Raw genomic sequence first — 17,427 nt, forward strand, 5'->3', positions numbered from 1 at the left:
TCTTAGTGGGTCCGAAATCCCATAGTGGTTTTTCCCTATTTGGGTTTCCACTTTAAATCTGGTGTTATGAGGTTTATGATGTTTATATGCTTTTGAGTTTGCATGTTTAATAGTTTTGGTTATATTACCGATATATATGTTATCGAGGTTGAATCTGATGTTTTATGGATGATTAAGTTTGTATGATTCACACCCCCCCTCTCATCTTGTTGGCTATTGGATTTGTACTTATATTATCAGAACTATTAGATGGGTGGGTACCCTAATCTGAACGGGTACCTGTGTTGTGATTCTACCCACACCTATCCCTTTCTAAGGTGCTAATGGAGGTAGAACATCATATCTCCTCCTCTGGGCAGGTCTCCTATCATCCTCTATATCACCCACCACAACTAGCAAACCACCTACCCTACCAACGCCACTAGCATTGAGAATGAGACTACCTCCTCTATCTCCTCCTCTCCCTCTATCTAATTGACCACCTCCCTTACCTTCTCTACCCCTATCAAAATAACCTCTCCCACCTCCTCCACCACCTCCTCCATCATCTTCACCTCCCTCTCCTATCTCATATCCCTCCTCATCTCTTTGTCTAGCTCCCCCTCGCCTCTGTGGCTGCTCATCCTCCTCATCATCAAAAACAGAGATATACATGCCACTGCATGTGCCATGAAGTACGCTGAAAAATTCTCTGTCATCCCAACATCCACAACCCCAGCCCCATAATCCCATATCTGTCCTACCAATGTCATATACTCATCAACCACTACTATACTATCCAAAGTAGGTCCCCACTCAGACACATCCTATCACCGACAAGCATATGAACAAGCTCCCTGAGGCATCCCCTGTTGTCTACCATATTGTCGTTGAACATAGTTGTGCAAGAATCACTCGATAATAAAGGGTGTCTACCCAATCACATACCTTGACATATATACATAGGGCATCTCTAGCCCATCCTCTGCCCATACCTTGCAATCCATATATGGTCTCCAAATGACCATATCAATATCATCCAGTGCTCTCTGCCAATATTCTAGTTTTCTCAACTTATGCTAGACAACTACACTTGTCTACCCATAAATATATGTCCGACCAACTGGCTTGTCCCTGTCTACAAGCAGTCTTGATACAAGAATGTGCTCCCAGGCCCACACCTATAACAATGTCACCCCAGCTGATAAACTAGTGTATCCTAGATATACCACCTAGTGAAGCTCTCTATAAAGATGGGCCAACATAAAAGACCCCCATGCAAACCTGAGTCCCTATGTCACCACTTCCTCTAGCACCAATCCCCATCACATGGCTAGTCCCTTCGACCTACGATCGGGACACAAAAACCCACCAATGAACCTTGCTAGTATAGATGGCAGTGGAGCGTACCCAAAATCTAGGAACTCCTATCATGGGATCTCATACCCACTAATGTGATCATCCTGAAAGATGCGACGAAGATCCTTTTTTCCACCCTCCTCAATCTACTCATACGGTAATAAGGCCCCAACTATAAGAATCCGCAAAATCCAATAATTGTCCTCTGGTGTGACTATCATCTCACCCATAGCCAAGTGAAAGGCGTTTGTATCATTGTGCCACCTCTCTGCTAACACTGTCAATAAACCCCGGTTAATCATATACCAAGGCATGTCTAATAAAGACGACAACCCACATCTCTAAATCACATCTCTTTCAGCCTGTGACAAACAGGGAATCAATGACCATGGCCTCGAAAATTGCTCTCGCGACTGGAGAACTCCAAGATCTGCCTGCAAAACAACAAGTATCCATCATCAGTTCTCAAATCCATCTGATATATCAAATTAAACCAACATCAACTTTAAACAGTGAAGCATCTCAAGAACACATCATAAACATATTCACATCAATCTGTGAATCAAGCAAAGACCCTGGATATCATATCAATCAATCACTCAATCCAGGTTCCATATCGAAATCTATGAACCAAGTTCCATATCGAATCAAGACCTATATCACCACTTGACCCATATTGACAATCAAGATTCATACCAATGCGATCTTGATCCACATGTAGGGCATGCACATGCTATGCCCACATTCGTCTTCCTTGTTTCTTCAATGTTCCTTTATCGATAGATAAATATTAAAAAATTTAACAATTCAAATCATCCAACTTTCAAAAATCATTCTACATCGCAACACTGCCCTGGAAATCATATTTTTTCTCAATTTATCTTTTGTGGGGGCACCATCAATATTATTCATCAAATCTGGGGCATCATATCGATATTTCAACACACAACACCATATCGACAAATTTTGACAGCATATCTGACAAAGTTTCTTTGAATCAACATGTGCACACATGTCACTTCAAAGAGTGGCAAAATGTAGACGTATAAATCAGACCACTTTCCTAAATAGATATTTAATATTTATTTTAACCCCATTCCCCTTATTAATTAATTTCTTCACATTCATCTATTTGATTAAATTAATTACTCAATTTATTTAATTAAGTTCACCTAAACCTTTTCTAGCCTTTAATTAAATAAATCACTTTATTTAATTAAATTTATATTTACTTAAATTGATCCTTGCAAATAAATAAATCTAATTTATTTATTCAAATCCCCCCACTTGTATTTATGCAAGTTGCACCTATTTTAGTTGAAATAAAGTAATTTAATTTTAATTAAAACCATTTTCCCTCCACTTGCATTTTCCCTCAATCTCCCACTTGCCTCCTTAACCCCCTTCTAGATTCTTCTAATCCCTTCCAATTTAACCTAATCCATCTCCTAATTTTTATCACATTCCTAAGCAAAGAGAAGTCACTTCTCAAAGCCTCCAAAGTCTTCAATAACCATTAAAGGCTTTATGTCTTCAACAAGTTAACCCTCAAAGTCTTCCAAACCATTTAAGGCTCTTACATAATCATTAATGGTTAACTCAACCTTCTTACATGATTACAAACTTTCTCTCTAACTCAACCCTCATCTAACCCAAGGGTCTCATCAAGCATTCATGGCTTTAACCTTGGTTGTTCCTTTAACCCTTGCACAAGAGTTTACCCCTTGGGTAAAATCTTTATCCAATGGATGACCCTAACTTAACCTTAACCCTTACCTCCTAAGGTAACCTTCATATCTTCTCAAGCATTTAAGTCTTCTTTCATCTCCTCTCAAGCAACCTCTTGTTGATAATTGTCACCATTTCATTGGTGAGAATTATGAACATGGATTGATTAACTTTCAATCCTGACCCTTGTTAAGATTATCCAATCTTGACCATCCATTGCCCTATTTTCCCTATAATAGAGCTCTCATTCTCTCATTTTTAAAAGATCCAAGTCTTTGTGTATCAAACTTATAGTCTAATTACTAAATAATTTTAGCCTCTCTTTGTTAAATCATAATAGCATTTAGAAGCATTTTATTATCATAGTATCCATGCTAGACTAGTATATCATTGCTAGGATAATTTGCTAATCTTATCATCATCTTTATGCTAGTTTAATCATAGTTTCAATATCATACATTTTAGGAATGCATTCATGCATATAATCAAACGTCACTTGTTCTTGTAGTTGTCATTCCTAAGTCACTTTGCTTAGTGATCTGAATGCAAAGACATTGACTTTAGGGATCCTGTGAGAAAGAGAACAATGGGACACCCCTTGGGATGTTGAGATATTTTAAATAGTTCCTATAACTTGCACCAAGAGTCTCATTGGTGTGTGGGCCTTTTGAATCAGAATTTTACATTTTTGTCACCCTCATTTCCTGCATATAGTCCCTAGTGTTGTGGTTAAAGACATCTTCACACAAAAAGAAGTGTCTGGAAGAAGATGTAGGCAGATCAACAAGATCCAAGAATTAAACACTGACATCCAAATCACTAAGTTAGTGAGAGGACAAGGGTTGGCCAAATTAATGGCTCAGAGTAACTTGGATGCCAATCAAATAAATATTATAGAGGATGAGAAAAGGGCTTATCTTTGTGATATGAATAATTGTGAATGGTATGTAGATTTGATAAGCTTATTACAGAGGATGAAGTGTCCGGAAGGAATGAGTGATAATAAAAGGAGGACATTGAAGTTTCATGCCATTAAATATGTCATTGTAAGTGGCAAGATTTGGTGGAAAAATAGTGATGGTATCATGTTGAAGTGTGTGGACCAGGATCAAGCTCAGAAATTGCTAATAGAGATGCATAGTGGGGTTTGTGGAGGATATTATATGGCCAAAACAACTACACATAAAATTTTAAGAGCTGGATTCTGGTGGACGACAATTTTTAAAGATGTGCATCAATTGGTTTGAAAGTGTGATCCATGTCAGAGGTTTTCTGGAAAGCTATAGTTTTCAAGAAATTTTTCGTTGAATCCTGTGAGTGGGCAAGCCCTATTTCAATAATAGGGTATTGATTTTATTGGGGAGATAGCATGTAAATCCAGTGGTGGTCATTCCTCGATCTTGCTAGCCACAAATTATTTCACTAAGTGGGTTGAGGCTATACCAAATACAAAGGCAACAAGTAAGGTAGTGATTGATTTCATCACTAATAATATATTGACTAGATTTGGTTGCCAAGAGAGAATAGTGTCTGACAATGCTATGAGTTTTAGGTCAAAAGGATATGAAAGTCTCTAACAATGATATGAGTTTTAGATCAGAAGAATATGAAGATTTCTGCAATAAATATGGTATTCAAATTTCATATTCATCACATTACCACCCCCAAGGAAATGGACAAGCTGAATCAAGTAATAAGAGCTTGATGAAAATGATCAAAAGAATCCTGGACAAGAACAAGAAGGCCTAGCATTCAAAGCTGAAATTGAAAGTTTGGGCAAACAGGGTAACCATCAAGAAGGCAATAGGATGTGCTCCTTTTGATTTGATATATGGTATATGAGTTAGGTTGCCCCAGAATAATTTATTACGGATGTATAAGTTTGTACAAACATATACTGATGATGTAGATGATGATATGCAACTGAGGGTAGAAGCTTTGATAGAGTTGGATGAAATCAGGAGAGAAGCTAGTGCCAGAAATGCAAAACTGCAAATGCAAGTAAAAAACTTGTATGATAGGAGAACAGTTGCAATAAATTTTTGGACTGATGACTTGGTTTTGATGTGGAATGCAAGAATAGAGGATAAAGGAAAACATGGAAAATTTGATGCCATTTGGCTTGGTTTGTATCTGATCCAAAGCAAGTGGGGAGAAGATTCATATTTTTTCTAGAATATAAATGGTGAAATTCTTGAACTGCCTGTTCATGGACAGTTCTTGAAGCCCTACTTTTCTTAAAGTAGTTCTTTTTCATGAGCATTAGATTGGGTTTTGTACATAAGTCAGTTAGTTTTCTTGTTTGGGCTACCCTGTCCAAGTAGTTCCTATTTTGGTCTTCTTTGTGGCTAGACTATTCCACCAAAGATTTTGGATCCTCGTACTATCCGAGAGTGATGATCATCCCCAACTAGAGCCACTGATGGTGAGGAAAAAGACCTAGCAAAATTTGTGTGCCTTTGGTGAAAACTAGGTCAATTGTGTCTTATTTTTCTCTCTTTCTCTTGCGCTTCAGGCCTATGGGTTAGGGTTTTATGGATTTTTTCTAAATATACATAAATCCAATAAAAATTTTATAAACTCGCATTACCTTTTCGCTTAAGCCTGAGGGTTTTAGTACGTTGGTGGGGCCTTTTTCTATGTCCTAGGTGTTTATTTGATGAGCAGGTCTTACTTTTCCTAAGATACTTATTTTAATTTCCTAGGCAGGTCTTTCTTTCATATTTTAGCCAATATATTTGTGATAATTGTCAGACTACTGATGTTATCCACTATATGCATATGTCTTAAAGAATGAAGATCTTTTAATCATAATTAGGAAACATGCTTGGGCATTAAACGACTGAAGAGGGCACACATCGGGGCTAGCAACATAAAGTTCAGATTGATCTAAAGGCTCTCGCTACCCCACGATGGAAAGTGCTTAGAAGTTAATGATTGTGGTGTCATGAGATGATGCCGCATGTATTGGGTGGGCCGAGAGAAGTCAGATGGCAGGGGCTGTTGACAATAATGGGAAGGATGATGAGTTAGAAATGTTGTGTCCTTCTTTTGATGTCTCCATATACCATGAAAGATGGTCAATGTTGGATTGACTAATTTAGATCATGTGATCTGCCACCATGGAAGGAATCAACGATGTAGTTTCAAAAAAATTTCAAATATGAATTTGAACTATTTTTCACTTGCGCAAGCAGTAATGGTGAAAGATACGGTGATGCTTGATTCAATAATAGAAATAAATGCCTTTTTAATAATTATTTTAATTCATGAGGCAAATTCAAATAAAGAAGAAACTGAGTTTAAAGCTAAAGAAGATTTGAGCAAGCTATCTCAGTGCAAAATAAAGGTCTGCCTGGTGTTTTCAAAGTTGTAAGTTGATTATCTTTCCTTCTATGTTTTTAAGGTTTGATAGTGTAAACTCTGTGAGATTTTGGTAAAAGGATTGAAGAGTGTTGTAGATTTTACAGTCTTAGCTCAAGGAGTTTGTGAATTTTCCTTTCATTTGTTGGAATTGTCAGTTCTTGTGTTGAACCCTGATTTCCCTTCCTCATCTGTTAATAACTATTGAGAAAGCCCTAGTTTGATAAAATGGCTCCCTCACAAAATGACTCAGGATAGACAGAATATTTAAGGAGAAATTTGTATGATGATTTTCTGGACCAATTGAAACCATCAACAAATGACAAGTATCAGGGGATTAATCTTATTCAAGTGAAAACCCTAGGAGAAGGGTTAGTTGATAAAACATACACAATTTCAAGTGCTAGGGTACCTATGACTGGGATAAACATGTTCAAGTTATGGTATGGACAGAGAAATTTGCATTCTCCATTCTCGAGTGCATGGTAGTATGACTTAGGCAAGGTGGTGGATCCTAATGTCTCCATGGATATCAACATTCTCAGGGAAGTTGCAGATAGATATGACCCTATTTCTAGAGTGATAAGGAGAAACGATGGAGAGGTCTTATTGACAATCCGAAGAGAGGAATTCCAAGAATTTTTTAACCTATATGAACCCTCTACCACCATGAATCAAGTAAATCTAGATGAGATAAAGACCAAATATCACAAGACAAAGGGTTTTGTCAGATCAAACCTTCTCTCGACCCATTTGGCAAAAGCAGGAAACACATCATACCATATTGGACCAATTTTAGTGGAACCTTTTCCAATTGGTGCCTTCACCATATATTTTCAAGATACTTTCATTTCTCTATGTCAGGTTTTAGGTTTTAACCCATTCACGATTATACCACTAGATTACATGTTTATGGCAATTCAAATTCAACATCCTGATTTTTCAATTATTTTTTATTTTGCAGCATATCTTGAAGATAAGATTCATGAGGGATTGTTGGATATTAAGAAAAATGTATTAAGCATTAATTTGTATTGGTACTCATTATTGATGCAAATGTTTTTATTTAAGAATTCAGATTATTTTGAAGATACCATGGATCTCATAAAAGCAATTGATAATGTTGACATACCAATGCAGTTATGGAGTATGGACATGTCATGGGACAGGCCGGAAGCTAGTTTCATAAGATTTTACAATGGTTTTGCTTCCAAATTAAGGCAGTTATTGACAGTTAATCTGCCTATAATTCCTACACAGTTGCATGACTTTTTGAGACTAAAAGAAAGGTTGACAATCATGAGAATTGAGCATAATTGGGGCGATATTATCCCTTACCATGTCAACATTGTCATTAGAGTTTATGGTTTCCTAGGGCAACCTCATGTATTACCTTTCAATGTCCCATTGAGACTTGGATTTTCTGAAGTAATTTGGAAAATAGGTTGCATGCAGGATAAGGATTTGAAAGGCAAGGGCAAAGAAACTATCTTACTTGACTACATTGTCATCCCATACTTTGGAATTCTGAAAGGAGGATATGTGCATTTTGACAAGATTATCACACCATATCATTTGGGAGTTAGTGTAATTAGGCACGACAACTTGAAGGGGTTCTATAATATTTTTAGGAAAATAATAAAAGGAACTGCACTGCCCCATGAACACCACTTCCCAAAAGATGTAATCAGGAAAGATTTCAATTTTTCTGCTCAAGATTGGAAGAAGGATAAGTGGATAGCTTTTAGAAAGCTATGGGCAATTATATAGAAAATGGATCCAAGTTATGATCCATTGAGAACCTTCAATCCTTTCTCTGCCAAAGTTGATTTTGCTATGAATAATTTTGATTAGTTAATTCTTTCTTTAAAATAGAAGAGAGAAAAGCTTGAGGAAATTCATGGCAGGCAGATTGAGAAGAGTATACAGTGTAAACACCTAAAAATGTCTCATTGATCATGTACTAATTATTCCTCTAAATTAATTAAATAATTATTTAATTAAATTAATTAATCTTATTCTTCTAATTTCATATTTCCTCATCGTCTCACTAATTATTCTATTTCTAACTTGTCACCATTTAATCATTTAAACCATTTTCTAATGTTAATTAAATATTTATTATTTAATTAATTATGATTGTTACTCCTTAAATTTAAATAATCTTTATTATTTAAATTAATTCTAATTTCAATTTCCATCTCTATTCAATTAATCATTAACCCTTTTCTAAATATTAATTAAATTTTTATTATTTAATTAATTGTGATTTTAATCCTTTAATTTAAATAATCTTTATTATTTAATTAAAGTCCATTTCTAAATAATTAAATAGTTTCTTTAAATTATTTAATTAGTTAATTAATTCTTCTAATTCAAATTCCAAATACTCAAATTCTAATTTCAATTAATTTCATATTCTTCTAATTTCTCCTAAATTCTTCTATATGTGCATGATTTCAAAAATCAAATTGAAAATCAAAGTCAAGTTCTAAATATATTCAAATAACAAATTGAATTGAAAATAAATTCAATATTTGAATTAAATCTCATGCAAAGATTAAACTGAAAACCAAAGTCAAAGTTCAAGCACATGCTAAATTAATTAATTCAATCAATTAATTAATTAATCGAGTTTTCTTTTCAATTCCTATTTCTATCTTTTAGTTATCTTTTTCTAAATAAAGCTCTCAATCAACTTTCAATCAGTTAACTATTCCATCTATTTTAATTGAACATTTCAATTAAGTGATTAATTACATCATTTCTTTAATTCTCTCTAATCATTCTTTTTCTATCTTCTAGTTAGCTTTTTCTAAATAAAGCTTTCTTTGTCATCAATCAATTTTCCTCCACTCATCCTTTTTCATCCTTCAGTCAACTTTTTCTCAATTAGTTGACTCAACTAATCTATTCAATCTTTTCTGTTCCACCTAAAAACCAGTAGTTCAACTATCAATCAACATGTGAGCTCACTTGAGTTCCACCTCTTGATCAGTCTGTTTCACCTCTCATTCAATCTTCTCCAATTATCTATAAATTGAGCATTCAATCCTCACAATTCCTTTGAATCACGAACTTTGAATCTTTGTGTCAATTGCTGGTTGCCAGCGCGATATCTAAGAGCCACCATACGACAAAGAGGAGAAGAGAAATGGAAGCTATATGCAGTCTTGGAATAGGGGATTTTGATTGATAAACTTTATATTCCTATTTCTTTCTTGTTTTGCATTATTCCATTGTCTGTTTGTTTTAATTCCAATTAGGATGGGGATTCGTGATTTCCCTTTCATTCCTATTTAATTTACATTTAATGAATTTTAGCATATGACAATTTGGTGAACCCAACATGAACTAACAACCATTTAACCTTCTTTTTCTTCTATGTGGTTTTGTAGATCGTACAGATTTTTTTGATTTTTTTTGTAGTTTTGTACGTATTGTAGAACAAATTACAAAACATGCAATCACATAGACATTCTCACCCAATCGATTACACAAGGTCACGCATTCATGTGGACCCCATCACATAAAATCTTTTACTCTATCACGCATTCGCTCATATACTATCACACATTCACATGGTTATTAATGTGTCTGTTTATTTGCTATTTCTCATTTCCTACTCTCTGTTCTGTTAAATTCTGTATGAAATTAGGTAAATATAAATACGGTTTACATTTATTGCATGCTTAATTATGACATTTTATGGCACGTAAGGTACAATTCAGAATTTCAGGTGCTAGGAGGATGAAGGAACAAAGAAGACAAGCCAGATGCTATCAGCAAATCCTAAAGGCAAAAAAGAAGATATGAGATCTAGAGGATCAACCAGCCATCGACAGATACAATAGCCTAGTTCTCTCGTATAGAGTAAAATATGATTTTCTTAATATAGAATGGATGATGAGAGATCTTGTTAGGGCATCACAATTTGTTTTGCAGGTTCCAAATCAGAATTAGCTTTCTTTTTTAATTTTTTGTTTGGTCTACCTGTGTATCACACAATCACTCTATTAGGATCACACAATCGCTCTATCAGAATTCCGCAATCAACCTGTGAGAATTACACAATCGATCATATAGTATCATGCAATTGATCAGGTATCATTACGCATTCGTGTTTTTCATAGTTTAGTTTTTTGTTTTCTGTGGGTTTTATTGGGTTACTAATTATCTATTTACAACATGTGGCAAATTTACAAAGAGGATCAGATTATTACTGAATCATAAACACTTATGCTCTCACACTTTAGTTTTGGGATTAAAATAAACAATGGTTAAAATGGACATGCATGTTATCACACTTCAGTTTTGGGCTTAAAATAAGCAGTGGTTAAAATTGACATGCATGCATTCACATTTTAGTTTGGTGTTTTAAAATTGACATGCACATGCGTATCTCACACCTAAATTTGGGTTTTAAAATGAACGTGGACTAGGCTGCTCATTAGAATAACTCACATTTCATTTTTCTCAAGGGTAAGAACTTTTTATTGTGTTTGGGGTGGACCTACTGTTGCATTAACTACCTTTCCACCCACCTTTGGGGTCTTGGGAGAAAGGGAGAAGGTGATAACTATTGAGTATTGATTTTAAATCAATAGAATTTCATGGTTTCAATTGAAGCTACAAAAGTTTTCTTAGAAAAAATATGAAAATCAACCATGCCCTTAAGAATTTTGATAGAACCCTTAGCATTTTCATCGACATCAGAATTCAAAAAACTATCACTCAAACTGAAGCCATCAAATATGTATATTAATACTTTACCAAAGTATCTAATTTGACTGAAATGATACATCTATTGTATCAAGAAACCCATCACTATTTCATTGACAAATGACTTATCGAACAGACTTGAGCCTTGATGAGTTCCAAAAGTGGCTCATCGAAAATATTATTTTTGATGACAGATGGTATGTTGAGCAAACCATAGGAAGATTTCATCAATAGGAATTTTTTGAGGAAAAGAGCGTATCGAAGAATCACAAAAGATGTTGACTGAATATGTCTTTCTCACCGAAGAATAAGACATCAATGAAACACGAGAGATTACCATCGAAGACCTGTTATCGGCCAAACATAAAGAGTCGAAGGAGACTATTTGTCTTTCACCAAAAGGAGAGATTTCATTGATGCCAGTGCAAATATAACATGTGAAATAAAGCCTTTCGATAAAAGTGAAGAGGTCAATGAAGTCACAAATCTCCTTGATGATGATGGTAGTTTCCTCAAAACTAAGGCGACATCGATGAAACATGACATTTCAAGGGAAGATAAAGTTAAGATACTGAAGTGCATAATTCCCTCAAAAAAGGGTACGACCATCAAACTGATGAGCATCGATGGCCAGTGTGAAGTGTTGCTAGATGAATGATTACTTTCTGCTGTGAGAATCAATACAAGTCTTAATAAAGTCACTTCATCATGAATTCAAATAAATGCCCTTGTGACCATTGTCCAACTGGTAATGGTAACCAATAAAATTGCCATGAATTCTTGATAAATTGGCAAAAGAGAAAACACTTATGAGCAACGCTTGAAGAATTCATAGCGAGTTTCAGAGAGCCAAAATGATTTGAGAGAAAATTCATGAGTGGTCTACCTTGAATTCAAGTAAGTCTTTCACTCTCAGAGCTCTATAGTGATAATGGAGGGGTCATCTTCTAGAAATAATAGGGCTAGGAAAGTTAAAGAGACCCAGCCCCAAAAGACAAACCTAAGAGGCATAAAAAGGAAGGGCACTCTTTGGCCCAGGACCTAATTGACCAATGTCCTATGTCAAGCCTTAGGTCTAAGAAAATTAAAATGGATGAGGAAGGACTGGAAGATAGATTTGAAGGCCTAGGGGATACATGGACAAAGATAAGGGGTCATGAATTGTTTTTTTTCGGGTATATACGAAGGAATGCACCCGAACCTGTGAATAACCTGTGGAGATTGAATTTGGGGAAATTGGCAGTGGCTAATGTCTTTATGAATGTTGAACTCATGAAGTCTCTAGCCAACAATTATGAACCCAAGACCAGGACCATATGTGATTATATGGGGAGACCACCAAGGAAATTATTGACATTGTGTTTGATTTAGATTGGGGGTTCAAAGAGAAAATTGCTACTAAGAAATTGACACAATAGTACTTCAACTTAGAGGAAGTCTATAAGAGGTGGAGACTCCCTATCCATAGACTGAGTGTTGCAGGATCATTAGTGCCATTTGATAAAGACAATAAAGCTCCATATGATGTTAATTTGAATCATCCATACTTAAAGTATACATACTACTGTGCTACTCGGTTGAAGGGAATAGAGGCTCATCCATTTATTGATATCACGTCTATGGTCATCTGTGCAGATTTGCAATCTAAAGATCCTTGGTTATTCAATTTTTCTACCTATCTTGTTGATGCCATCAATCATGGACTGGAGAAATTGAAAGGAGATGTGATTAATGTGCATTTCAAGTATTACTCTATTCTTATGCATATGCTATTGTATGTCAGGCAAGACAAAGGGTTATGGCTAGACGAGTTGTGCATTAGGTTATGATAAAGCTAGGGTAAGGAATACTATGCAATTATGGGTATCTTCATGGGACCAAAGATACAACAACAACCAGTACTGGCACTTCGAAGAATATTTTGTTGACATTACACAGATTATTGGGGTACCCGTGTGATCATGCTTTGTCCCCTGAAATTCAAAGATTCTTGAGGCCAAAGGATTATGGAAAAGATACTGCAATTGAGAACAACTTGGGAGATTTAAATTGCTTTTCGGATTTCACTCAGATAAGAGTGTATGGATTTGAAGGAAAACTTTATGTATTGCCTATCATTGTGCCTAATAGAGTGGCCTGCCTAGAGATTGTCAGGCAGTTATCAATAGTAAGCACCCAACATTTAACTTATCATGGAAAACAATCCATCGTGCTTGGATTACTTGTCTTTTCAGACTTTGTTGTCAAAAGTTCAATGAGTTACGGTTTACTATAGAATAAATTAGATTACTACAAGATGGCAGAAGGAGACCCCAGGCCAAACTTTGATCCGGAAGAATAAATAGGGGTCACAAGGTCATCCGAGAAACTCAGAGCTGGAGTACATGTGTCACTCATGCCTAATGATTTCATCATAAATATAAAAAGGGAAGAAGCTAATGAAAAAAGAGCTAAGTATGAGCGAGTGTTCCAAGCCTACAAATGGAAGCTCTTCCGAGGGAGAATAAATGAGGACATGCTTCAACACATCAAAGATCCCTTAGATCAAGCAAATAAACTTATGGAGCATGAGCTATAATTTCTTCAGTGAGTGCCCACTTATGTCTATGGTAAGCATATCGAAACTGTCAGGGATACAAAGCCCTTGACCCAATTGTCTCCACAATCTATTTCTAATGTTTTTCCAATTGACTCTCCCAAAGAAGAATATCCTCCTGGATTTGAGGATGGTGTATAGATGGATATGACCATGAGGCAGTACAATGTCCAAGATGTTGGAGATATAAGGATGTTTGAACATGAGGGTTTCATTGTTGATGATGATTTCATTTCCTCCAAAGAATTTGACACATTTCTATACTAGCATAAAGGAATACAGGTTAGGACTGCTATGAAAGATAAGACAGAGGATGAACACACCCGAAGGTTGCGAGAGGAAGTGGACTATGCTAAAAAGGAGATGACACCTGAGAAAGGAAGGAAATTACTTAAGGACGCTAGTGTCTTGATCTATTCAGGGTGGGATATGAGATCTGCATTGTTGTTTGACGGTTTTCTCAAGAACTAAGACCCTAACAAGCAGATCATACTAGAAGAGATAGACAAGATCTTTATGGGCTTAGGATATGATCCAGATCAAAAGGCTCTCATAATATGGGCCTTGTATCCAAAGGAAAAGAGACCTATTTTGGTTGATACGGATCAGGTTTTTGGCCACTTAATGGTCCAGCAAGTTGGGAAAACTGATCCCAGAATCACAACCAAGTTGAATGTGGATGTAGTAAAATTGAACTAGGAACAAACAATTTTTTTGGTCAAAGAGAACAACATTTACCGAGGCTTGTATGAGAAGGCTATAGAAGAAGTCCAGAGGTTACAAGGACACTTGTCACTAAATACTCTTATGATTGGGGAACATGAACCAGATATGGGTTATCAACCTGACTTAAGGGTCTTAGATGCTATATATGATGCTACCTATTGGAGGATAAAGGCTGAAAAGTTAGCCAAGCAGTTAACCAGTGCCCAACAAAAGATGAACAAGCTAGTGAATGATGTCATTGAGCACAGGTTCAAAGCTATGTTGCTATATGCTAACCAATATTGGAAAGAATACACAGGAAATGTAAAATCTCTAAAGGAGAATGAGAGATTAAGGGAGAGATTGCAAGATGTACTGAAGGACAATGAGGCCATGACTGCAGAGGAGAGAGCTCAAGGGGACCAATATCTGGTGGAGCATGACAAGTACACAGACATATTGAATAAAGATCTCCAGATGTATGACGAAGACTATTTTGCAATGATACCGACTATCTACAAGGATGGTGAACTGACCCCATTAGAGCAATGGCAAAAGGAATTTGCATAGATTAAGGAGAAGGCAGTGGCTAAATTCAACTAGAATGAAGATATAGCCCCACATATCAACCAGCTGGTGTTTGATCTCTTCTCACTGGAAATAGATATTAAAAAAAGGAGTGCAACCATTAGATGCCATAAGAGTGACGGTTATATTAATTATCTTTGCATGCTTAATCTTTTCATCTTTCACTTTGTTAAAAAATTGTAATTAAGTTGTTAATGATGAAGGGACCTAACTCTTAATAGAATAGGTTTTGCTCACTTATTTATATGAGAAAGTTTTGTAAAAAGGAGGACATAATTTAGAAGATAGAATACCGGAAAAATACTATAGCCTCTGGGAAACTATTGTACTATTTTGAAACTCTAATAGAATCAGTTGTTTTCTCTACATATGTGTTGTGGATAATCTTATCTTCTATAGGTAGTTGTTTGTGATATTATCTAAAGTAGATAAGGTTATTCATATTCTTACAGTGAAGTTTATGTTTCTATGTTATAAACTTGGATTAAAAGGCTCTACTTGTGAATTGTAATTGTTCCTTGTAGTTCTTCCTTGGATGGTCCTTTAAGGTTAAGGTTAAATTCATTCAAGCATTTTATTGATATAAACCTTTAGCAGATCTCATAAGAAATAGTAACTGACAGATTTACCAAAGGGGGTAGGTTTAAAAGCTATCTCGCAAATCATACTCTAAGTCCTAGAAAGATATAAGACTCTGTAGCCCAAATAACAGGAAAGACATTGGTCATTCACAAATCATTACTTTTACCATACCAATCACCTTTACTTTAAAGCAATAGGAGTAGTTAAATAGGATATATAAAATAAATTAGCAATAGTGTATACACATAAATTTCAAGCACAAAGATCGAATAGCTTCCACAACAACAATCTTGAACTCATCTAAAAGACATATATTCCAATAACCTTTGCCATTTTGAGATAGGGGTCAATTAGATCAAAATAATCAATCTGCTATAAAAAGCATTAGTTATCAAAAGCTACTAGTGAATAGGTATACCCACCTAGGTCTTGCAGAGCCTAAAGCGAGGGAGTTAGTAACCAAATAGATTCACTCTATAAGTTGACCAAGTGAAATTGGAGGGTTTGATCTTAGGAGTTGGAATTTCCTTAGACCCTATCCAATCTGTTGATTTGAGATCCAACAGATTGGGGACTCTACTAGGGAACACATTCAATTTAAGAAAGACTCTTATTTGGGAAAGAACTCAGTACAATTTCCTTTCAAGAAGAAAGGTGGCGAATCTGAAATAAGAAATTTTATATACGGAAGGAGGTCAATAACACAAGGCCACCCAATAGTACAATTAAACTTTAATCAGAAAAGAAATAAGAAGAATCCAAAGAAAAAATAAATAGATGATCCAATGGAAGAATGACTTCTTGAATTAAAAGTATAATTAGTATTATTCTAAAAATCATTCACATTCAACTTTGAATAAACAGAACTACACAGTTCCTACATACCCAAGAAATGAGGACTTGGCAGCTGCAGATAAAGCACGAAAGGGAAAATTCCCTCCTGGTTTTGAAAATCACCGCTCGAATTCAAGGACAGGTACATCAAGTTCCTTGGGTTCAAGAAAGATGGATACACCGAACCGTATGGTAGATTTGATGAAATAAATGTTAGAAGTAGCTACTATAATCAAAGATACCAGACAGATACGAGAGTGTGTATAATTGTGTGCTAAGTTGGGCATGAATGTTAATGAAGATGACATTGATCATGACTTGAATAAGTACAAGGAGAGGTATGAACATGCAACCCAAGGATCAAACAAGGGGGGAAGCAATAAAGATGAAATCAACATGAAGAACAATACCTATAAGATATCTAAAAACCCCTTATATGATCATAGACACAACAATTTTCCATACACCAATACACCTTCTAAACACTAGCACAATCATTTCAACATTTTTCCATACACCAATATACCTCCTGAATATTAGCATAATCATTTTAATAACTTTGCATATCAAAACCATTTCCAACCTTAAAACCAATTTCCCCCTTGTAATAATAATGTAAGTCAAAACTGTGGAAATTTCTTCTAGGGAGGATATGGATTGATGAATACAGAACGCATCAGGCAGTTTGATTTTTCAGGAATGATGGTGTATCCTCATCCCATTCCAAATGAAATTAGAACCACAATACCAAAATTCACTGGGTGTAATGCTATCTCTAGAGAAACACATTGTAAAGCTTTTGATACAGTCATGGAAGATTTATGCCTCCCATATGAGGATGTTAAAATGAAATTATTCATGCAGTCTTTGATAGAAGATGCACGAGATTGGTTCAAAGCATTACCTGATTTTTCAATAAGTAGCCTTGCAGAGTTTAAAATACTTTTTTCTTGAATAATATGGAGACTAAA

General features: G+C 35.5%; 1 protein-coding gene across 1 annotated transcript; it reads right to left on the minus strand.

The window, feature by feature from the left end:
• Positions 1-312: 312 nt before the first annotated feature.
• On the minus strand, positions 313-732 carry LOC131858307 (uncharacterized). The gene has a single exon (XM_059211507.1). It carries the CDS (start codon positions 730-732, stop codon positions 313-315), a length of 420 nt encoding a protein of 139 aa, XP_059067490.1.
• Positions 733-17,427: the final 16,695 nt, after the last annotated feature.

This window comes from Cryptomeria japonica, chromosome 9, assembly GCF_030272615.1.
Source record: "Cryptomeria japonica chromosome 9, Sugi_1.0, whole genome shotgun sequence".
Taxonomy (NCBI): domain Eukaryota; kingdom Viridiplantae; phylum Streptophyta; class Pinopsida; order Cupressales; family Cupressaceae; genus Cryptomeria; species Cryptomeria japonica.